The 25,699-nt window shown below is 38.7% G+C and overlaps 1 protein-coding gene across 1 annotated transcript; it reads right to left on the reverse strand.

Annotated features, from left to right (window-relative positions):
- Positions 1-1,533: 1,533 nt before the first annotated feature.
- klhl24a (kelch-like family member 24a) lies at positions 1,534-24,328 on the reverse strand. The gene is made up of 8 exons (XM_067605692.1): positions 24,044-24,328; positions 22,389-22,507; positions 21,430-22,274; positions 18,866-19,050; positions 14,818-14,936; positions 6,575-6,763; positions 4,994-5,182; positions 1,534-4,882 (listed from the first exon to the last, which is right to left on the reverse strand). The coding sequence occupies exons 2-8, from the start codon at positions 22,461-22,463 to the stop codon at positions 4,682-4,684; spliced, it is 1,803 nt and encodes a 600-aa protein (XP_067461793.1). The 5' UTR covers positions 22,464-22,507; positions 24,044-24,328; the 3' UTR covers positions 1,534-4,681.
- Positions 24,329-25,699: the final 1,371 nt, after the last annotated feature.

A 25,699-nucleotide genomic window follows, 5' to 3' on the forward strand; every position in this document is an offset into this window, starting at 1 on the left:
ATGTTTGAAGACCTGAAAGTATTATCTTTTATGACATGCACTAACAACATGTCAATCATAGAGTCAGATAGTATGCCACGAACTAAAGCCAGCATGAGAGAAGACAGGGAACAAGTTTCTGATTAGAACATTTTAGATAATCAGGAATGTGATCAGTCTCTCATGCCTTACCTTTATCTAGGTTTTGTATAGCTCCGCACTTCATCAGGCTTCACTAGCTGCCCTAAATGGAGTCCACATTAACAGCAGTTGACTTTTTGTTATGTACACAATTAAACAATTAATAGTAAATTTTCCAGAAATTTCATCAGAGCCACTCAGAACTGTAAACTGACTTTATTATTCTGAACATTTTCCAAAAGGATACATAATAATTACTTTGCAACATCTTAGAAATCAGTAACCCAATCATTGTACTGATGCAGAGAGCATATTTGGTACTTTCTTAAGCTCAAACAAAGAGTTTAGCTTCATCTTCATTCCAGCCAGGTTTTAAAGTGTATACTTTGTTTTTACATTGATAAAACATTAAAAGAGATATTTCACTACAGTGTCCCTTGTCTGATGTTTGTCAGTGTACATCTCAACATAGCTATATTATTCAAAAGTAGGCCAGTTTGACATGTAAAGTTAAATCTTTTGAGAGCAGAGTAAACCAACCTTCACAAGGCCACAAGCTGGCAGGTGTGAAAAAAAAGAACAGCATATGCTGCAAGGGCCAAATGCCTTATGGGCAAGATTAATTTATGTATTGACATGAATTGAATGAATTGACATTGTGCCCATTTGATATCTGTAAAATTGTTGGTGGTTTTGACAAAACCAAAACCATAATATAGTACAAGACAAAAAGACCGTGTGAATGTTCGTTACAGCACAAGTTCAATGGTAGTGTCAGATAATGTGGCTTGTTTTATATAATACTATTCAACACAGCAGCTAATCAAAGCATCATCAACATGATTGATGAAAGAGGAGGTTCAACGAGCTATATGGAGCAGATTGCAGCAATTTTAATTAGACCTTATATTGTATCTCTTGGTGTTGGTGGTTAACTAAAAATCTGTGTTATGTGGTGGTGGCAACAGTAATGGGTTCAATCTTGGCCATATAATCATGTAGCTAGCATAAATCACTGTTAAATTCTCCACATATTTATGGTGTGAAGACCAACATGCTCATCTATTACACCCAGTGCCACAGCTGTTTTTAATCTTAAATCATTTATTTCTCTCCTCATTGAGTGAAAACGCAATGTTTGGTTTAAAAGGGATAATAATGCATTTTAGAGAAGTGTAAAATGAATCACAAAATAACAGACAAAAAATACACACAGTACTGGTCAAAAGTTTGGACACACTTTCTCAACTGGTACTGTACATCTATAAATAAACAGTTAAAACTTGATACAATTTCCTCGTGCAATTAAAAAACTGTAGTCTGTCCCCTAAACTCTACTAATACCTATAAATATTTTTTACATTATTCCACTCTTAAACCTTTTTTTGTGATGAGACCAGACAGTACACAAAATTTGGTACATAAAGAAAAACTTTATTGATGTTTCTCTTACACAAGTCAACCATTACAACTCAACATACTGCAGTTTACAAAAAAAAAAAACAACACAAAGCTCTCTCGCAGTTAGACAAAGAGCATCTGAGGAGAAAGTGGTGTTAAAATATCACATCATACATACGATAATAAAAGTTGATATCAAAATGATCCAATTTAACTCCCCTGCTGGTTTATTCTTTTATTAAGGCACATAGGGCAACATTCTTTAATAAAGCCCCCCCACCCACCCGTTTTACATGCACAATTTACCTATGGACATATTTCCCACAAAGTCACCTTTGGGATTAAATCAAATCCACTTTGGCTTATACCTGCATTCCTATTAAAATCCATCTATCAACTCTTGGGAATTTAACTCAGGGCATGCCATTTACATGTGGAAGTCACAATATCACACACAGTCCCACAACTCACCACAACAAGAAAAATAAACATAAACATCAACAGACACAAAAACAATGAATAATCTTAAAGCAAACAATGTATGAAAACCTCTACATAGTTAAAAATCAACATAACAGGACAGTATTTGTGTCCCATTTTGAGTAAATACTCAGTGAAATCACAGACGCACACACACTCAGATTCTCTCTCTCACTATTTATCTAACTCCCTCTGTGTTGTAAAGTTACCACTTTATTGCCCATCAGCCTCCCCTTGTTGGCCTCCTGAGTTATTCTGTAAAGGAGTGTAGGTGGGCCTGGGGGTGTTTTCTGTTTAACCGGTGTTACTGTTGAAGACCTCACACTAAACTCATGCTTCTAAGAAAACGCCTGGAGGATGGTTTAAGCCGAAATACCCCTGCCTGTCTTTGTTATTGTAACTGACAGACGGAAGCACCTTCTGTTCTGTAATTATGATGTCAAGTTGCACGTGATTAGATGGTTAAACATACAAACTCCTATTTTTCACCCTAAAATGGAAAGGTGACTCACTCTAAACATTGCTCTCTTGTAGTGGTATTTGTTGTTTTTGTTGGTATATCACAACCATAGCAGGCTGCGGCCAACAGGAGGAGCTGACAGGCCCATTTACTATCTCTTCCATACGTCACATGAAAGCAAAGAACATTTACTGATACAGTAAAAAAAAAAAAAAGGAAATCATCGTCATATAATTCTACATTTAACAGGATTCTGTCAAAGTGCACAATTGGGGCTCTCAGTTACAGAAAAAAAAACAATATGCAACCAAGAAAGATATACATTTAAATACAGGTTAAACAAAGAAAACAAAAACATAAAGTTATATTCACAGCAATATCTCTAGTCTATCAACACCTATTGTAATAAAAGGTGACTTTTACTGACCATGAGCCATCCAAAACTCTTGTCATTCAGAGTTCTCAATCCCCCCCTCCCCCCTCCCCTCCCTGTGTGAGGTATAGCACCGCTACACACACCACCTTAGCTGACTAGTAAAACACACGTACACACACACACACACACCTGGAGGTATCTATGGTTACCCCGAGTTACATCTTTACATGTAAGTGTACAGGTGAGAGGTGCCAGCGTTGGTGAACGGTTCTGTTAACAGGGCGCAGTCGTGCAACGCTTACACTAGAACTCATTGAGAAACCTCCATCGCTCCAACTCATCCATCGTAAAAGTCACATACAAACATACATACATACTGTACATGCACACCACTTACTCAGAGCAGTCTTCGAGTTTGATCTACAAAGGCTTCTCAAATCTACAAAACCACCCACAAGCCCAGCTACACCAATGAACTAACATTGATATGAAACACACACACTTAGCTAAAGCTACTGCATGTATAATACAATAACACAAACATCATAAAAAAAAATAAAGAAAAAGTATAACTTAAAAAATGTTAAAAAAGAAAATATCAGTAATGTGTGTAATAATATTAATAATAATGGATTAAAATAAAGCTGTGGAGGAGATATCGATGTGGATCAGAAAATGTGAGGTGATGAAACAGCTAGAACAGCTGGAAATGGAAACACACATGGGAAGTGCAGCTAGGTGATAAGTGGAGGGATGTGAGGGGGAAAAAAGGAAACAAGAGAGAAAAGCTAACAGTGGATATGTTCCAATATGTTGACTCAGCCTCTGCTCTTTATCTCTTCTCTCAACCCTACTCTCTATCAACGAGTGAGAGTGACTATTTTTTATGACTACTGATACTGTGGCAGAGCAGCTTGCAGACTGTTCGCCACATTTTAATCAGGTAATAAATTCATATAATGTTTCTTCTGCTGGCAGATTACTCTTGGCTCTGTATGGAACTTGTCAATTTTTGCCTCAAGGTTTTGTTTTTGTTCTTTAGCACAAGGTGTGATCGTGATAGCTCATCAGTGACCTACATCTCAGGGTGATGTTACTTTGCACAGTGATAAAAGCACAAGTGTTGGGAAGTGGCACTTTCAAAATGTAGATCAATTATTGATCACCTGCTTGTAATTATAAGCTTTTCAGTTAGTGTGAAAGTAGTGTTACAGAAAACTAAAACATAGAGTTAGGAAAGCAAACAACTAATTGTCATATAGAAACTTGAATTCAGTGTTCAAGAGGATCATCATCCTCTACAGTCAGCATTAACCATTTTCTTTGCCTGATGTTATTACAATTTACACTCATATTTTCTTTAAAATATTTTTTGGTAATTCAACAACTAATTGCCCATGTTTACCACAAATATTTGCAACCTGATTGATTCATTCTTACAATATAAACCACGACCATTCTCATAATCAGTTTTTTCTATCATATATAAGGGGTTTTCTGATGATCCATTACTTCCCAACCTTGTGCCGTTACTAATAATGCAAGGCACATCTGCCATCTGACTCCATTTTATTAGGGTTATCAACTACTGAGAACTTCCTCAGAAGAACTATAACTATGGCACACAATAACTACATATTCACAGCATCACAATGACTATTGCTACATGATGCTGTGAGAAAATAAATCAGCTCAACTATATACCTGCTCGAAAGAAGTGTGTGATTGTGTTTGTGCTGGGCATGGGGTGAACTTGAATAGCCCAAGTTTCAAAGAGTTTAAGTTCTTTAGTGTGCGCACTCATATGAGTGTGTGTGTGTCTGTCTGTCTGTGTTGGTTTATGGTCACAGCCTGTGGTACTTGTCATTGTAACGGTGGATGGTTACACAGCCATGGTAAGAGATAGGCCGCGGCATGGCTGCCACTCCTGTGATGATGCCTGTTGACGGGTCGTAACACAGGATGGTGTCTGTCGCTTCGCCATTTTCCCCTCTGCCACCAAGGATGAAGATCTTACCGTTACACACTGACATGCCACAGCTCTCCTGCAGGGAGAAACAGACAGAAATTAGAGACAGCAGCTTCGGAGTAAACAAATTCAACGTTCTTGCAGCTGTAGTTCCTCGAGTGATCAGTATTTGCATTTACTTTCTTACCTGTTTGTTAAAGGTTTGTACCACATGCATCCAGTAATCCTCTGCGGGGTCATAGCAGAATATGGACTTGGTGAGACCCCCACACACATATATCAGGTTGTTGAGGGACACTGCTGTGATACAGCGCTTGGCGATGGGGATGTTGGCCCGTAGTAACCAAGAGTCTGTCTCTGGATCATAGCACTGGACCTGTGACATACAGTTACAAGTAATTAGTTGTGTTTGACTGAGGGGAAAAGAAAGAAAAATAACTCTTTTTTTTTATATACCATATAGGAGAAAATAGTTGAATAGAAAAAAAAGAAATACGTGTAGCTTATTCTGTGGTTTGACTGACTATTGTGTGTGTTAACTTGTGCCTCATTCTCCAATTGCACTTTAAAATAGCCTCCTTTCAAACAATGTTGTCTCTAACTACTACTAACGTGAACAGCACACCCGTATGATTTCACACGATCAGATGAGGACCTTTGGGATCAATGTAAATTACCCTGTTAGTAGACTCCAGAGATAAGTTGCTCGACAGAACTGGAGCCAGCATCAACCTTGCACAGACATAAACAAATACGCCAACTATTCCATGGAGAAGGAAAAATGTTTCTGCTGACGTTTGTATTCCTGTGAATGCCATTGTTTTCCTGTTTACCACCAGCAGCACAACAGTCTATCGAAACATAACGAAACTATTCCAGGGTAGCATGTCATCTCTTGACGTCTGGGATTATCTAAACAAACTATTATACAGTGGCACCGCTGGCACATCTTAGCGTGACAGATAACAAACTATTCCCTCCTTAAATTCCTTTTAATTATTGTTACCCAACAGTCCCTCTAACATGCTGGTCTTGCAGCATTACTGGTAAGTAATTAAGTAAGTAAGCTAAGTAAGTAATTAAGTAATTAAGTAAGTAAGCTAAGTCTTTGTATTTCCATCTGAAAAATGGTTAGGTCTTCTTGTACCATTCCCTGTTTCCATCAGCAGCATGTCACATCACATCATTGTCATCTCATTAAGTAAATGCGTTTCTATCACTGACTCTCTGATGTGAAATTAAACATGAATTACTGGACAATTAAAAAATTTTGGCACATAGATAATGATCAGTATACAATTAATGCAGTAAAAATAGCTTAATCAGGATCAACCAGACAGCCATGATATAAATGTTATTGCGACAAACAAACTGCCAATCAGTGATGTTAAACAGGAAAAGATGCAGTTTCTGTTCTGTATCACACCAGTTTCCTTTCAGAGGCTAAAAATTTTTGTTGTCTGCAGTTACCTGCAAAATGTGCCATAAATATGCTCTATAAATGTTCCATCATTTATTTATCTCATATATATTCATGCAGAGTCTGTGAACTACATAACATTTTGCATATGTATTTCTTGACACCAACAAGTTGAGTTCAGACAACCCACTGACAAGTCTACCTTGAGAAAAATGATCGTTTGCACATCCTTTGTACCTTTAAAGGTATAATCACTGAAAACAGGATTTTTGAGACAAAAAAGCACCTCAGCTGTCATCACTATGTGCTTAAGTGTGTGGTTGAATGAAGCACACATCTGTTTCCCACCTTGTCTGAACAAGTGTCGTCGTCTGGCCCTCCTCCTATGACAAAGAGCTTGCCGGCACAGCTGGCTACAGCTGGAGAGCTGACTGCCTCTTTCATTGGAGCCACCTCTGTCCAGCGGTTTGAGAAGGAGTCATAACACTCCACACTGCTCAGGCGGCTCTGTCCATCATAGCCACCTACAGCATAGACCTGAGGACAGACACACAAACATATTTGGATTAGAGGAGTTATAAATGCTTTTCACACAGAGCAAGATAGAAGTGCATTATGAGTTGTGTTAACTTTTATACATGCAGTACACTATGCACACAGAAACACAAACACAGTCATAATCTCTCTAAGAAAGATGTTTGTATTCAAGCTTACTCACAAATATGAATAATAGCTTCTACGTCAGAAGAAAGAGAACCAGTCTATCAGGTACAGAAGAAGGATGACGTTTTGCTCAGAGCAAGCACCATTATCCCTGCCCTCACTGCTCTAATATGCGTAAACACTGCTCTGAATCTCTGCAGGCACCACTGCATTTGCTAACCTTGGAGTTCAACATTGCTTTCGAATATGTTCAACTGTCAGGAAGAACATAAAAATACCTTGAATCTTGTGTCTTGGTGGTTTACAGTGACTTTATGGCCTGCTATGATAGTGTCATTTTAAGATTCAAGCTCCAAATGAGGTCTTTCAGATGAACATCATGTTGTGAATTTGTGTTGCCATGTGGTGTCATCATAATATCTTCATTCCTATTATAATTTACATTTCAAAACATTATGAAGGATATTTGCTGTGTGTGACTGTAGTTACCTCTGTGAATAAAGTTGTATGAATATCATGTTTTCATTCCCATCTGTTTTTTGTTCAGTTTTTAGCAAGATATCTCACAACCCTGCAAACAGGTTTGGTGAAATTCTGTGGAAGTTACCCCTTGGCCATAGCGTGAGTTGGTCACATTTTGTAGATCTAAGATGTTTGTTTGTTTGGTTTTTTAGTTTGTAGCAACTTAGATTTTTGAGGTGGCTGATAAAACGCTACCACATGCCATTTTCTGGTTAATCAATTTTGAACCACCAACAACAAACAAACAAACCTTTCTGAGATCTGGAGCATTACAAGCTGGAGAGTTATTCTTGTTGACATAAGATATGCACTCTAACAAGTGCCTTGTGATTACACATACTGCCCTCCTGTAGAGCAAAGAATGTCAAAATAATCAAACAGTAGAAGCTTGGCGCAAAGTATGGCAGAAAAATGCTTTTAAATGAAATAGGGTTAAAAAAAAAAAAAAGTAGGTTAAAGGTCGAGATTTGTGGTAAATTTCTATTTCCTCAATAAGATTCTCTGGAGGGAGATCACGTGTCGGACATACACTGAATATGAACATAACAACATCGACAGGCTGGTCTTATGCAATAGAAAACCTTCAGGCTCTTCCTGTCTCTCCACAATATCTGGAGCATAAACAAGTACAGCAAAGAGAGAGGGACAGAAACAAAGATACAAAGAGAGATGGAGAGTAAAAGGGGGAACAGAAAGAGGGAAGTGAATGGGGCACATGGATATTTGCATTCAGCACCTAACCTAGTTGATAGCACTACCGCCTTTTCCAACTGAAAAGTTTGAAACAGAGAAAGAAAAAAAACAAGCAAACTCCATAAATGCATTCACAGAAATAAATGCAAATTTCTTTAACAATTCAGGTGGTGTTTGCTAAGTAGTGTTTCTACGATGACAACCACACGCCAGTTTTGCCCACATTCGGTGGTGCACAGTTGCCCCACTGCAATTCAAAAAAATGAGACTATGGTCACGTAGACCAGATGAAAATTGTTTATTTTAATACTCCATGTTGTTGATACAGCTGATAATGAATGTTAAATGTGGGTTGTTTGTTGCCACACATTAAAGAGAGAAAACAAAAGAGAGATAAGAAGGCTATGTGGCATTGAGAGATAAAGTTAATCAAGCCCAAAATGAGCACGTTTAAAAAGATTTTCTTTTGTACTGTTATTTAAGTCCCCTTCCAATCAAAAATATGTTTTTTCTTTTTGTTCCTTCAGTTGGATGTTTGATCTTCACTGTGCGGAATGATGTGTGTGCAGAGTTTGACACTAAAAGGCTATTTCACATTCATCCGCTGAAGGTGGAAAGTTTCTCTGTGCTCACTGAAAATGCAATTGTAAGGGGTGGGCCTAGGAGCAGGATTTGTGACATCACAACTAGTTCTGAAGTCATTCCTGGTCCAATATTCAACTTACAGAGTGTCATGTGGAAACTTGAAGCCTCCTGTGCACAAACACTGAGAATGAACTTTACAGTGAAGTAGGAGACATCTTGTGTCCTGCAGTTAAACGTCTGCTGAAATGACTGAAATTAAATATATTTCTGTATTCAAAGATTCAGGAATTAGTAGATAATACTACATTTAATTTGTACTGCACTTTTCATTCATTGTGAAACTCAAAGTGCTGCAATATTAATAACATAGAACACACATCATAAAGAAAATAGTAATAACAATTATGATTTAAAAAAAACCTTCCTGAATAGAAAGGTTTTTAGGCCTTTTTTTTTAAAAGAGTCTAGGGTCTGTGCTGCCCTCAGATGGTTAGGAAGGCTGTTCCACAAGTGTGGTGCAGCAGAGCACAAGGCTTGATCCTCCATGGTGCGGAGCTTAGTACTGGGGGCCCGGAGGAGCAAGCTGCTGGCAGATCTGAGGGTGCGGATGGAGGTTTGTGGTATGATCGGTTCCTGATGGTCGGGAGGTGCATGTCCATCGATGTCATTTAAAGGATTTTAAAGTGGTAATTATACTTTTTTTGTGGAAAAACCATATCAGACACACATTATTGTCCTAGGCAGTGTTTTTGTATGTCTTAATACATGTCTGGAGGGGATCTTGAAAGCGCTGATTCACTCATATTACAAAACACATTAGTCATTTATCCCAATTGCTCAACCTGTGAGATTTCTGCCTCTTCCCCAATACAATGGGGATGAATGGATTGTGGTGCTAAAAGCATTGTCTCTCCAGAAACAATGTCCTGGTTACTCTGGATCTTCCATAGAAATCACTGTAAACAGTTTCCACTGAAACTTACTTTCTACCAGAAAATAACCACAGCGAAATGTGTTGACATACTCAGAGAAGGACAAAAAGGTAAATGAAATACTGTGCCTTTCTGTATTTGAGGTGAACAGACCCTTTAACCTTCTAGTGAGGATATCCAGACACTAGCTTGTTTGAAGGGGGTGGGGGATGGGGGGGGGGATTGGATTACTCCTTTCTTTTCGCCCTCAGCACTCTGCACTCACTCAATAAAACACCCCACACGGTTTCAACACACCATGAAAGAGTTAGTATATCAATATTGGCACATTCCACATTAGCTTGATGATGGTAGCACATACTCCATACCCACTTGAGGCATGTGGCTATCACTTAAACACCAAGCCGAACATGATTCATGGCTCTCTGCGGACAAACTCTCTAGCCACTGAAAAAGAACGTTCACGGCTTACTTTATGACCATGAATGATTAACAGTTTCCTAAACGTGCAGAGAAGTGAGAAGTGGTAACTGCGAGAGAAACAGAGAGACTAACAACATACAGAGAGAGAGATTGTAAGGGAGACAAAAAAAGATAGAGAGAAATGAAGAGCGAGACATTATGATAGATGAGAACAGCCGTCACCAAGTGCAGACATAACACTGGGAGGAAAACAAATGGTGACCTATTTTTGCTTATACTCTATGGAAACAAGACCAGTACAACAGGCCATCCCAGAATGCAGGACACAGAAGTGTTTGTATTTTCTTGTACTCTACATGTGACAACCATCTTTAGAAGTTTTAACGGTTACAGCTAGGAATAAGTGAATGAATGTAGTAAATGGAGGGTCTGGACAAGTATAGTAAGACAAATGTAAGTGTGCTTATGTGTGCAAGTGAGAACATATTTGAGTTGCTTGCCAAATATGCAAATAGTCTGAACAGTGCGTTAGCTGGAGCCAGCATAGAGGTCTTGCACAGAAGCCTGAACATGCGTACGTGCTCGTTATACAGGCTTGTTTACACCCTCACACACAACTGGAGCATCGGTGCTGTACATCAGAAGGGGAAATTACAGACTGAATGAGGAAATTACTGGGTGCAAACTCAAGAAGAAGGAACTGAATTCTGGGAAAAATTACAACACTGATATACATCCTAAAGAGACACATATTGTACATTTTTTAGATAAGAAGACAGACATAATCTGGAATGAAAACAACATGAAATGCTTTCATTGGAAACTCTGTAAAAAGATATGAGGAAATTAAATGGGATAAATGCTGCAGCGAAGAGCAGAATTCTGTGGGAAAATGACAACAAATAAGCGCAAGAGATAAGACAATACAAGCTAAGACAATTTACAAAAAAAAAAAAGTTTTCCCTCAGAGAGAGGATGTAATTTATCTCCACAAGCCTGTATAACAAGCATGTATACATGTTCAGGAGAATGGCTAGTAATTAACTAAAGACATTTAAAAGGATAAAACCATTTGACTCTCAACCCTTAGTAGTTTGATAAAGAGAAAGACAGAAAGAAGAAAATATGAGAAGAGAAGGACAAAACTACATATGTGTGACAGATACAGGAAGTGGTTGGAGACAAGAGCCTCTTCTGGGATTTAACATCCTCAAGGAATGCGTTTTTCAAGAGAGGGCATAAAGCGTGTGTGTTTGTGTGTGTGTATATACTGTGTAGGCACGAAATATTTGTCACTGCTGCATGTACATTGTGTGCAGCCAGTTTAAACTAAGTTGCAGGCATGTTTGTGGTTCTCAACAAAAATTTCTGCTATGCTTATATCTTATTTTAGCATCAAATATTTTTTGCATGATAGTGTTAAGTTATCTACAGATTTAGGAGAAGTTTAAACTTGCAATGTTCTGCAACTGTAAAATGGAGTGAAGTTAAATGTCAACCATATTAGTCCAAGTTGTTTTCACCATACCTTGATACATGTCTCAAGATGGAGTTAATAATTGACTTTTATAGCCACAGTGTGACTGTCCAGCGGATTACCTCACTATTGTGGAGAAGCAGTGTGTAATTTGACTCTATGCACGCATGACTGTATTTGTTGCTTTTGAGGCAAGGCTAAGTATTTTGGGTGTTGTTGCATTTTGAGTGCTGGTTAGCATAAAAAATCCGATACAGATTGGCTACAAAGAGACCTCCATAAAATAAAAAAGACGTTTTCACAGTTCCTGCAGCTCCTCCTGAGTCGTGCCTTTTCTGACTATGTAAATAAAGTCCTGTTTCAGCCCAAAGCTTTCCAAGTGTACTTGTATATCCATGTTGTATACAAGTATGTGCACTTGCACACATGATGACTAAAGCACACACAACACATGATGATACTTGTGTGTTAGCTTGAGTCATCTCTGTTTATGCGCTGCATGCTTCAACCAAGACAATCAATGGCTGTTCTTCTTTTCGCAGCACTAATTAGATAATTACAGTTCAGACACAGTTCATGAGTTACACATGTCATCGTATTACCAGTGGTCAACATTTGTTTTGCATTATCATGGTCTTCACTGCCACAAATGTTACAAACGTAAAAGCTATGTAAAGATGGACTTGACTATCTAGTTTCAAGAACATTTCAAAACACATGCAGTTAAAATCATTTTGCAGGTTAGGAATATAGTTATTTAATCTGTTTCATAGGTGTAGTGAACAGCCTTGTACTATAAACATTTAAGTGTGCTGTGTTATGACTATGTATGCAAACCCAGCAGAGTGGAGACACACGAAGCATGATACGGCCTGATTGAACTTGGAAGTGTGAGGTACTGGCACAGATCCATTAAACTCCCAATGCCCTTAAACAAGAATGTCCACCTGGCCCTCTACTACAGACTGTAAATAGTACAGCTCAAGAGTAGAAGCAGAGATCAAGGATTAGTAATAAGGTCACGTGTAGATATAAAATTTACTCAAATTTCATCACCAGACTGGTGTCAGTCCTTTGGTTTTAATGTGGCACTTCACATATTGTATATATCAAAATCAGAATCAGCTTTATTGCCAAGTAGGTTTGCGCATACAAGGAATTTGCCTTGCTACTGTGGTGCAGAACAGTCAAAAATATGCAAAAATGAATCCTAAATAATATAAAAATGAAAAGAATTTATGATAAAAAATATGTAAAATATATTCTAAGTGAGAAAAGCTGCTACAGGTTTAAATTCTAAATATTGAATGGAAGAGAATGAGATGGCATGTATAAAATATTGACCAGGAGTAAACAGTATATGCAGTATTAATGATAATATTACTACTACTAATAATAATAATGCAAGTTGCATTAATGTAACGCACCATGTTAGATCAAAGATCACAGATCTGCAAATGAGATTATATATTGTATATATGGAGCTCAGATGACATTCATCTGACATATGAAGGAAAAGGATATGAAAATGTTAAATACTATGTGTGGGGTAAGTAATGGGGGAATCACCTGCACTGTTCCACTATGTCAGTTTTAAATAAAGGCAAACATCCTGCTCTCAGCTGAACTGAGCTCCTATGCATCCAGGGTGTGAGCTGGCACCAGTTGTTTACAAACCCCAGGGCAACAAACGGATGAGTCACACGCATAAAAAACGTTGCTCCTTGTCACATGGTGCTCTCATATACCAACTTAGACGATCACTGATGAGCAGACAGCAGGTTATAGGCAAATGTGACTGGAATTCTTTAGTGTAGCTTTTCTGCCACAGATGAGTTACTCAAGTTTAAGACTGGATACTCAATATCAATCATTGCTATTATGCAAAACCTTTGGTGTGTTTAAAAACAAATTCTTTCAAGCCTGTAGATAAAGCTGACTGAGACTATGGAGTTTTAAAATCCTAATCGATTTTGAAATCGGGTTGCATCAGACACATAAGGAGAAATTTCACAGATGTTCTTCACTCTAATCTCAAACATGCACACACTATAAGATTTGAAAATATTGGCGCATAACACACTACAGGATATTATTAAGATTATCATGCCAGAGGGAGCAATGCGCCATCTTATGTGATCTTATGGGGAAGCAGATGTAAACAAAATGGAGACTGACATGGTGCAATAACTCGCTTTAGTAATGCTTTGCAGTGAGAAAAAACAAAAGCAGAAGGCTAAACGAGTCTGGATGAAAAAATGGTTGGGGAGACGCGTTCAACACGGGTTGTCTGTTCTTCAGCGAGAACTGGAGGTAAGATTTTAACTCTGTTTTTAGTAATTGTCAACAGTAGTGTGTTAGCTAACGTTAGCGTCAAGGGCTAGAATGTTTACCGTTGCTTGGCAACACCATTAGCAGCACCTTGTAGCCTTGTCTCTCTCAATGGCTATTGTGGTCCTAAATATCAAATATGTTTGAAATTATGAATTTATTAATTTATTATGAATCGGGGATAAATCGGCCCAATACTCCTGTAGTCTGAGCCCTTAAAACAGTATGTGTAGCAGTGAGATGAGACATATGACTGTGAGAGATATGAATCAAAAGTAGTAAAAAAGCTCCATGGAACATTCCACTATATTTCCTGCAGGCGATTCCTCATTCTTCACTGCAAAAATGTCCACGTTGGGTAGCAGCAGGTAATAAAGAAAATGATTATGCACTGCATTGCCATCCTAATTCTCTGAAGCACCCCTGACTGACATTTCTACAAGCATACCTTACATTTTACTGCGAAGAGGTGTACGTGCTGGATTTATACTTGTGTGTGGGAGAGTTACGTTGTAGCTCTGTTGCTACACTTGTAGCCTCCGTGGCCACACTGTAGGTTAAACCAAAGCTGATGTGTACATCTTTAAAAAAAACATTATGTGTTAGGGCTATGCTGACCATAAGATACTTTGTGGAGACTATCTGAACTATAACCGGCCAGATTAGGCAACTTGTGATTTCTCCTACATGGTAGAGAAACTTATGCAAAACTTTTGTTCGCTACGATCATGGCTCCATAGTCACTCCATATCATAAAGTAAAGGAGAAATATTGACATGCTTACTTTGGGGTATACGAGAGGGCCCGATAATGTGTGACACAACTATCTAGTGTTGCGATGGTGCTGTCAAGTGGTAAAATCTGACACTGAACTATAAATAAATTTCTCCATCAGAGGCATCTCTGGTGAGGTCGTTATCCACCCTGATGCAGAAGCATAAACCCGGCTTGAGGTCTCTCCTTACCTTGCCCAGTAGGACGCCCATCTTGTGTCTCCAGCGGCCTTTGTTAAGAGAAGCCACTCTGATCCACAGGTTAAGTTGAGAGTTATACATCCACACGTCCCTGCTGTTGATACGACCACCTAAAAACACCAAAAGTTAAATATTTCAGATGTTGTCAATAGTTAAAACTATTTTGTTTTCAGTTTGAGTAGAAGAACCCATAAGTAAATTTAGCACTGAATAACCCAGATCACTATTACAACAACTATCTGATCTGATACAAATTAGAGGTTTAAAAATAAATCTGATTTGCTCTTGGTGAAAAGCTAGCTTTGGATAGTGTGTTTATGTCACAGTAATGATTACCTCCTAACTGGGGCAGAGTTGCATGTGTCTTATCTGACATCTCTACTTTTAAAGTGAACACATACACAATCAGGATCTTTTGCTGCTAACAGAGCCATTGCATATGATTAAATTCCTCATCTATTGTCCCTGGGCAAACATGCGCTGTAAAGAACTGTACACATGGCAGTCACTCAACTAGGTTACAGTGCGACCTAGACACATTTTTTACAAGCTGCCCTTTATCTCTCAATAACCTCTTCACGCCACAGCAACCAAACACACATACACACTTACACACACATCTGTCTGTTGATTCTGTACAGACTGAGGTAAGGATCAAAACAGATCCTGTAAAAATACACTGTGTACACAAGGAAGACTTCTAAGTTAACCGACCCCAACATGGTCTCAACAGTAAAGTTGAAGAAGTCAAAGTTTGTATCTTCTAAGAGTCTTTTGAAAAACTAGGAGATATTGTGGCAAAAGGGTTACCACTGTAGTTCTATTAGTACGATTGACAATTATCTTCTGGCTTTTATCCCAGAAAAAGCTCAGGAGAGGTATGTATTTGGAGCTTGGGTGTAGCATGAATACCAATAAGACTCAAGCACATAAACACGACAGAAAGGTCAGTGACAATCTGTGTTATTTCACACCTGATCACATGGTGGTGATATCAGTTAATAGAGATTTAGAAAATAAATAAGAACTGCCTTTAAATCACACCTCTCCCTTTGAAACATGATGCCCTCATGATAAGAGGTGTTTCTTACTTAACGACATGTAGTAATACATGACACATCTCTTAATACTAAAATCTAAATATTTATATAATTCAGTGTCTGCAACTTGCTGTTGGGTGTATTTGCTCCAAAGACATGTGGGTGGTTACATGGAACAATGCTAAAGGCATAAAGAAATTCTGCCAGTGTAAACAAAGGTGCCTAGGCCTCTCCTGTATTCACATGCAAACAAAGCAGGATATTTTCAGTATTGTAAGAGAGCTAACATACAGCCTAGACAGGTGGGGAGAGCTATTAGGCTTGTATTTCATCCTAACAATAAAAATCAGGTCCTTCAAAGGTCATCGAATTAAATAAATCAGCTGCTTTTTGAATGTTAATTAATGTTCAGTCATTTTAAATTACAATGTAGTAGAAGAATTTTTTTGAGAAAACAAATACAAAGACTTTCTGGTTCCAGCTTCTTAAATGTAAATATTGAACGATATTTTTCACCATTTTATGACATTTTAAAGACCAATTGACTTATCGGTTATTCAAGAAAATAATCAACAGATTAATCAGTAATAAAAATAATGGTTAGCTGCAACCTTACACCATAGTACACAGACAAAAGGAGACAAGGAAAGGAAGTTAGTCCCAACATGTATTTGCTGGATTATCTGCTGGATAGTGAGAGAGCCAGACAGTCTGCTACTCTTGAGGCTTCCGTTTTAAAAGATTTGCATGAAAGAAAAAAGTTGACAGAGGATGTAACACTTCAAAGAGAGCCCTGTAAACCTAGAAGGCTAGTTAAAAGAACTACTACCTGCAGACTCGGGCGGAGTCTTGTCTCACTTAAAAAATTCAGTTGGTCAAGTCCTACCAGCTCAGATGGGAAGGCCCTCTGCTGCTAATTACTGTTTTTAAGAACCAGAGGCAGTGACTTTAATTAGGTCCCAATATGATTTGTGTGACAGCTTTCTGAGAGTTAACATTGCTTACGGTTACATGCACTTTTATTGCTATTGCTAATGATCTAGTTCAGCATGTTAAATCAATCCTGTTGTCTAAGGAGGCAACTAGAGAAGTCAGACCATTTGTGAATATGACATACAGGCTTCTGTAATGTATGAGGTAAGCACACTTGTCTTGTTGCTCACTAGCTGATAACACATTATCCAAATGTATTCAATTTCCTACAGTGGAGGCATATTTGTTTCATGTTGTAACACTAAACCACATATATCTTGTGATACTGGATTATAATTGAGATCATACAAACAGTAACCTCAAGTACTCAAGGCATACCCACTTGAAAAAGTGGCTGCTTGCAATGCTATAGATGTGAGATAGCTGTGGCTCAAGTCCCAGAAAGACCTGAGAGGTTCTGTACACCCATTTGAGGCACATCCTATTTAAGACCACAGCTTACTGCAGCTATGCTGGAGACTGGAGGCCCACCAAGGTATTTATACTAGTTCCCAGGGAGAAATGCAGACAGACAGACAGACAGAATGGAAGTAGGTGTGGGAATGTCATGGAGAGAGTGCAAGTGAAAAATAAAGTTAAGAAAAGATGGGGTAACAAAAAAAGGAAAATGGGTGAATGAGGATGAAAATATGCAATAAAGCAATGTGTGTGTATGTATGTGTGAGACAGAGAGACGGGGGGAGGGGTGTGTTGACTTTTCCAGGCAGCGCTTGAGGGTAGATTGATAGCGCACACGTGAGGACTTGGCACAGCGAGAGCATAAAAAAAGCATAAACACTTCACACTCTTCGCTGAAAGGGAAGAACATTCTTTTTGTTCTATATATCTCCTTCTTATTTTTTTTTCTCTTCTCCATATCTTCTTTCAACTGCTGTATTTGTCCAGTCATTTTTTGCAGCTCATTTAAGCATGTTTGAGCATGAATAATCCTAGCAGGCACATTTGAACTTCTGGCAATACATATTCCTGGAAAAAATTTCACAAAAAAAAAAAAAAACCCTAAATGCCCCCAATCCAACAACCATACAAAACAACATTCTGCACACAGCACATGTTCAAATCAGTGCTTGACTTTGGCAACTAACTTTATCCTGACTAGTCAAGATGAATGATGTAATACTAATGTCTTTTTTAATCTAGGTCTTTCTTTCACCAAAGGAGGCTTACGCCACATTTGGCCCAGCGCTAAGTTCCAAAAATGCAGCAGACTTGACATGAGGCTATGATAGATATAATATCTCATATTTAGGTTTATTTTAAGCTAATCACACCACAACCTATTGACACAGTCTAAAATTAAAAAGGGCTGTTAGATAGTCATATAAAGGACATCCTAGAAAGCCGATAAACCAGTGGGAAAGGTGGTGACCCTGATGATTGAGCAATAGGAAGAGAGAAAAAGACCGAGCTGGCCAATGAAGGCCTCTTCCAGCACTGAGCAAGGAGAGTGCATCCAGATGTTGCTCTCATATTTTCCTTCAACTCCAACAGTCTGTGGCTGTAAAAATAACACCAGGCAAACAGCCACTATGGCCTTTCCTGCCACTCCACTGGGGGATTAGATGGCAAGTCAAGCAAAGAGAGACACAGATTATGTCCCTTAAGAGTGTACATGTGATTTTTTGGAGGAGTATGATAATTTTGAGTACAATCAAATGATAAGTGAGAGAAATTGAACTTTTGTACAAAACTAAAGATATTTAAAAAAGGTAAAATAGCATTGGGACCATGGTTTGAAATTTACTTTAGGTTTTTAAAGTTACCAGCCATTTTGAATTCTGAATTTTCACAAGATATCTGAAATGAAATGAATTATGAGTCACTGATCCATTTCTACGTGGTGAAAAAGAAACTTAACCAGCTACAGGAAGATTTAGTGACATTTAGAAAATATGTCTTGATTGGCTAATGATAATAATAATCATTATCTACCACAATTAATAGATTGTATTTGGCAGCTTGCACGTGTTAATCAGGACCATACCATTGAATTGTTGTTGCCTTACCTGACACCAGAATGTCGTTACGGAGGGCGCAGACAGCATACTCTGACTTGGTGAACTCGGGAAGTTTGGCCAGTGATTTCCACTCTCCTGTTACTGGATCATAGCATTCAGTGTAGGGCAGGTTGAAGCCTCCCACCCTCTCACAACCCCCAACCACCACAATCACCTCAGAGTAGCCAGTCGACCTGCGCAGAAACAAGGAAGGTCAGCCAGACAGAGAGACAAGGAAAACAAGAGATAGAGGGGGAATAACAACACGACTGAAGCAATTATAAGAACAAAAAACAACGATTATTTTTAAATGAAAAGACACAGGAATGTACAGATTGCAGACGCGATGTCTAATTAAAATACTTTATAGTTGTAGACATACACAATGGCATGAAGACATATAAACATGTCAACCCTTTATAATATAAAAGGGATTTATAATTAGAGGGTAGAAATTTGGGCTATTTATTATATTTGGACAGAGTAGTGGTTTCTACAGGAATAGCGTCACTTATCTAAAAGGTAAAGTTCAGTTTAAAGTGATAAAGAGGTATTAATCTTAAGTACAACAACACACACTTGAAGATAGACTTAAGCTGAATTTTCATTATCACAAAGATTTCCTATTTGACTGCTCAAAACACATGCTGTGAATATCACCACATTTCCTACAGTGGAACTTATTGCAGCTTCTTATCTTATTTTAACATTCTGAAATATTGATGCCACATAAACACTACTAGTAGTTTGTCCATATAAAGAATTCCTAATACTGTATGTAGTTGTAGACATACACAATGGCATGAAGACATATAAACAGGTCAGCACTTTATAATATAAAAGGGATTTATAATTAGAGGGTAGAAATTTGGGCTATTTATTATATTTGGACAGAGTAGTGGTTTCTACAGGAATAGCGTCACTTATCTAAAAGGTAAAGTTCAGTTTAAAGTGATAAGGAGGTATTAATCTAAAATACAACAAAACACAATTGAAGATAGACTTAAGCTGAATTTTCATTATCACAAAGATTTCCTATTTGACTGCTCAAAACACATGCTGTGAATATGACCACATTTCCTACAGTGGAACTAATTGCAGCTCCTTTTCTTATTTTAACATTCTGAAATATTGATGCCAGATAAACACTACTAGTAGTTTGTCCATATAAAGAATTCCTAATACTGTATGTTCTGGATAATGCTGTCAGTGCAAATGTGGCACTTTCTGCACTTTCACCCACATTTCCCTCTTCTTTACTTGACATGTGATAGAGTGTAGGTCAGATCCAGGTGGAAGATTGGGGCCATTTCACGTGCTTGTATACATCTATGAGACACTTTAGCCCAGGAGCGCTTCAGCTTTATGTGTCTGTTCACGCAATGTGTGTGTGTGTACATGTGATAAATGAGATTTTAGTGGCTTCCCAAGAGAACAGAGGCCCTGCTGTAGACACAGAACGGGGAGAATCTGGCATCTGTTTTGAGCAGGAGAGGATCTGGCCCTCAGGGCAAACGAAGCTGACGGTGCGGGTACAAACTGCCTGCTTGGCTTGCTGATCTGAACAGATCTGCCTGGATACTGACACAATACACCTGAAATACACGTCATGTCACAGCCTAAATAACTGACAACTGGCTCTGCCCTATTTCACCCTAACAGCAAATCAAACTCAGAAGAGCAGCTGCACTCTTGTTTGCTGTACAGTAGGCTACCATATGGTCTGTTTTGTATCTCATTCATAAGGTTTCACTCAGTGCAAGCCTTTGTCAAAAAAACATCAGAAATAATGGCATTAATAATGGTAACTATGTAGGCATTAAGTGAAAAGGTGGGGAAATTAAGAACCCAAACACATCAGCAAGGTGAGTTACACTGCTGGTATGATAACAAGACTCAACATTTCCTGATTGCCGTTTCTTGCATCACATCATTTTTTCTTTTTTTTTTTTCCAACCAACCAGTATATGTATGAACATGCCCTCCCTCCTTCATTATCATTTCCATGTCAAAATAGGACTAGAAAACAAAGCTCAGTCAATGACACACTTGTCTGTTCAGCACAATAACACTCCCTGTCTCTCACATACGCACACATACAACAACAACAACAACAACACCACCACCACTGCCAGGTCATTAGATCGAGTTCATGCGTAGGTTGTAACCTCATGTTGTGAATGTGAAGCATAAATTGACTCGATGCTTAAAAAGACAAGTTTTCTTATGTCACTCTGACCTCTGTTGTCATCACTGTGGAATAAGTGTTTGTACACAACAAGATTAAGACAAAAGATCAAACAAAATATGTTTTCTTCGCCAATATAAAATAATTGGTGCATAAAACAGCGGAAACAACAGTCATTCATAATTCATGTGAATGCAGAACAGTACGTACTGTCAGACTTTAATTAGACTAACAAGTCATATTACTTCCGTGAGCAAAATATGTTGTGACTTGGCAAACTGACTGGTGAACAAGTATCTCTTTCCTTTTGGAGATAACATCTTGGATAGATTATCAGTCCCCTTCGTCACAGAGGGTATAACCAGTAAACCAACATTACAGTTACCTGCGTGGACGGGTTCTGGGTGACATCATTTCATTTCCTAGCACGTGGTAGCGCCTGGCCTCGTGGAGAAGCTGGTAGCACTCTGGAGCATTCTGGATGAGCTGGTCCCCCTCCACTGTCTGGACAAAGTAGTTGGGGTGCAGAAGGGGCAGGCGCACATGGTGCAGCAGGGCCTTCAGCATGGGCTTCCTGTGCTCCACAGTGTGGTACACCCATCGCATCACTGACTCAAATACCACCTCCTCCTTACCGACGGACAGCTCATCACTGCAGATGTACTCTTCCAGCTCTTCCCTGCGTAGGTCAAGGAACTCCTCATGCTGAGCCACCTCTGAGAAGTTGGCCAGGGCGTAACTGCGGCAGCGGCTGGCTAGCTGCTTCAGGGAATGGGCATCGGCGAAGCGTTGGATGCCCAGGCAGTTGCAAGGGTCAAGCTGGTCTTCCAGGAACTTTGCGCACGCGTCACGCAGTGTGGTGATCTGGAAGAGGCTGGAGGTCTCAAAGAGGAACTGGACATTCTCAGTGGTGATCTTAGCGCGGCCGGTGTAAACATAGGTGAGGAAGGAGTCCATCGCCTCAGCCAGGATGCCGTTGATCTCCACCAGCATCTCGCGGCTCTCGCGGTGATCATTGCAGAACATGGCTCTGAAGTAGGAAGAGCAGGCAGAGAGCACAGCACGATGGCAGGGGAACTCGCGGCCCTGCACGCTGATGACCACGTCAGTGAACAGGCGGCAGTCACGAAACTCATTGAATACTTGCAGGATGCCCTCTGAGTGGGATGAGCCAGAACAGAAGTCCAAGACATCCTGGCTGGCTAAGGTTTTGGAGTCAACCTCAAACACCTTAGGAGACAACATGTATAAACATGTGTAAAATGTGTAACTTTCATCAGTTATTACAAATGTTTTGAAATATAAAACATATCAAAAACAAAATATATGTTTGTTTGGCTGCACCTTGCGTTTGACAGCTGGTGAGTCTCTGATCCCAGAGTCCTCTCTGTTCATTCGTCTGCCCAGAATCAACACCATGGCTGCTACCTTCAATGTAGACCTTCTCTTAACTTTACAATGACCTGAGGATGATGAGAAAGTAGTGCTATTACAAAGAATGTGCTTCCGTAACATATTAGATCCTATTATTTACTAATATCATCAGTAGCATCCTATCAAATATGGCAGGGGGGGATTGCCTGGAAAGGTCATGAAGTCATAAATAGCAACCTAATTGGATCCCTGTAGTACAAATTGAGAACAGAAAAACAAAGCACTCACAGAGTAAAGCCACAAAGCATGTGTACAAAAGTGGTAGAAAACATGTGAGTACCAAACACGTTTTTTTCAAGCCCATGGGACAATGCTAAAATGTCTTACATCAGAGTTAAGTAAAACTAGTTTCAAGGAATGAAATCTGAGCTGCACACAAATCTCCGTGACACTTCCTCTAGCTCATCAATGCCACTAAACAGTTGTGCTCAGCAGCAGAATGAACTCGGAAGAAAGAGATACAGGCGGGAGAGAAGTTGAGCAACGGTTGGAAAGCCAACCTACATGTCAGTCAGGTTTGTTTTGAAAGAGAGTGGGGGCAGGGATGCTATCAGACACTACATAGGCTAATCATCGTTTGAACAACAAGTGTAAAGTCAGGGCTTTTGATAACCTTGAGGCGTATTTTGTGCTTTAAGTACACCTGTAGTCTTAAGACATCTCTTTCAGAAAAATATGGGCTACTCATAGCACAACAAAGATACCCCATGAGTTATACTTTGTTCATTTCCACAAAGACTGTGTTTATATCTAGGATATGCAAATTCAAAACGTCTTCAAGACATTTGATCAAAACATTGAATTCTCTTATCTATGGCCACTGGCCCTGGTAAATCTAGCAGCGGGTGTAGCCTTTGCTCCAGTGAGGTAATTTATTTCAGGTTATTTTTAACTCTGGCTCAGCCTCAGAAGAGTCAACCTATTCACGCGCAGCACCTCCTTCAGGTCCTGGAGACTGGAGGACAGGTTTAGCCAGAGGTGTCTTAACGCATGAAAGATTTTTACCAAAGCATGTTTTGCCTACTCTACTGACGAAGAAACAATGAGGAGGAATTCAATTAACAAACAAAAAAAACCCAAAATAATGTACAATAACACACACAAAAAACGCATAAATAAAATACATGTTATTGTTTTATGTTTTAATTGTCTTATTGGTTGCTTTAAATATAAAATAATGCAAATATAATTTAGCTTTTTTGCAATTTCAAAAAATAAGAGTTTAAATTTGGCAACGTCTCCTTGTTTAAGTATGAAATTACAGTTAATCAAGTAGAAATGCATTAATATAACGTTATATGAACATGTAGTTAACTGAAAAAGCAGAAAATAGTTTGCTTCGCTTTATTAGACAAAGGAGACTTGTCTCGTGCCGACCGTTAGCCGTTGACAACACGCTCAAAAAAAAGAAAAAAAAGAAAAAAGAAAATGTACGTTAGCAGAGTCGTTGATTTACTCAATATAACATTACTGTGACAAATTCAAACGGAAAACAAGTTATCAATTCCAAATTCAACACTCATAAGAATTGTCAACATCCTTAGTCATAGAGGAAAAAACGTTACCTTAGGAAGAAGTCTCCAGATGAAGCTTCCTCTTCAGTTACAAGCGGTGGAAAAAAACAAAAAGTACTAAGGAAAATAAATCTGTTTTCTGAAAAAGGTTTATTAGTATCCTTTACAATATCTGACCTCGAATAGCTATGGGACACAAAGTAGGCTGTTATACAGCCGGGACATTTTGACTTTGGGGTGATGACAAAAACAAAGGGTTCTAACTAGCTAACTGTAAACACAGAAGCCATATATACTTGTCAGGGGAAAAAAAAGAAAAACATCCAGCCCACTGCACCCACTCAACTGGTGTTGCTGATGCATTGTGGGTAATGAAGTTCATATGGAAAGTTGGCGCTTGCTTTTTGCTCAATGAGAAACATCACTTCCCAAGCGCCTATAGTTCTCCACGTGGCTGTCCTTTGTTTGCAAACAAACGCAACTTTTAGTGGAGAAAAAGTTCATAACAAGGAGTGACAGCAGTTGAGCAATACACGCAAGGGAATACCAGTTATAACGCATGAACAGTTAATACGACAATATTAGTTGTAAATTGCCGCCATTAAACACACTTTGCGACCTCTATAAAATACCAACTTTCGGATTTCCATGGTGGGCACATAGGGATACAACGAAAAACGAAAACATATCAGACATAATCGTGTTAATCTAAAAGTTATAGGTATAATGTGATCCTATAGACACGTTAAAACAGGATGAGTGGCACGCTTTTTTCAGGTGAGGAAGGAGGAGGAGTTCAGTTAGAACAAAGGATGTCACAACTTCCCTGTTGCAAAATATTTCTGAGAGCTCCCAACCGAGTTCCCCGAGGAAGGCACCGCTAACCAGTTTTACACCATGTGTGCTACCAGTACTGGAGTGAACTGTCATATTTACACATCATATTTCCTTCTTGGAAAGTTACAGGATGTATTCATGTCTAAATTAATACACTGATAAAATTAACATAAAATTCTATGTATGCTATGGCACAATGAGATAATAAGTAATCAGAGATACGTGCTGTGCCCTCTTTGTATAGTCTTTTCATGTATGTCTATGTCAAAAGGTAGGGGGATGAGGGTTTTTTGGGCTCCAGGTATCCGCTGTACAAGTTCACCAGAACAAAACCATATCAGCATATAAGAGACCACGAGATTAGCAGGCTAACCACCATTGCCGAGAGTAAACATGTATGTGCAAATCTGTCAGTGATTTTGTGATTTTTATTTCTACAGGAATAGCGTCACTTATCTAAAAGGTAAAGTTCAGTTTAAAGTGATAAGGAGGTATTAATCTAAAGTACAACAAAACACAATTGAAGATAGACTTAAGCTGAATTTTCATTATCACAAAGATTTCCTATTTGGCTGCTCAAAACACATGCTGTGAATATCACCACATTTCCTACAGTGGAACTTATTGCAGCTTCTTATCTTATATTAACATTCTGAAATATTGATGCCAGATAAAACACTACTAGTAGTTTGTCCATATAAAGAATTCCTAATACTGTATGTAGTTGTAGACATACATAATGGCATGAAGACATATAAACAGGTCAACACTTTATAATATAAAAGGGATTTATAATTATAATTAATTATAATATAATATAATTAATTTTATTTTCTACCTGCAAATGTAGAAATTAGGGGTGGGCAATAC

The sequence above is a fragment of the Thunnus thynnus genome, chromosome 12, assembly GCF_963924715.1.
Source record: "Thunnus thynnus chromosome 12, fThuThy2.1, whole genome shotgun sequence".
Classification (NCBI taxonomy): Eukaryota; Metazoa; Chordata; class Actinopteri; order Scombriformes; family Scombridae; genus Thunnus; species Thunnus thynnus.

Coding starts and splice junctions, on each gene's coding strand:
- klhl24a (XM_067605692.1), bottom strand. CDS start 22,463: ATGGTGTTGATTCTGGGCAGACGAATGAACAGAGAGGACTCTGGGATC. Junction 14,937..18,865: donor TAACGACATTCTGGTGTCAG/GTAAGGCAACAA, acceptor TGGTGTTTTTAG/GTGGTCGTATCAACAGCAGG. Junction 6,764..14,817: donor TGGGCGTCCTACTGGGCAAG/GTAAGGAGAGAC, acceptor GTCTGTCCTCAG/GTCTATGCTGTAGGTGGCTA.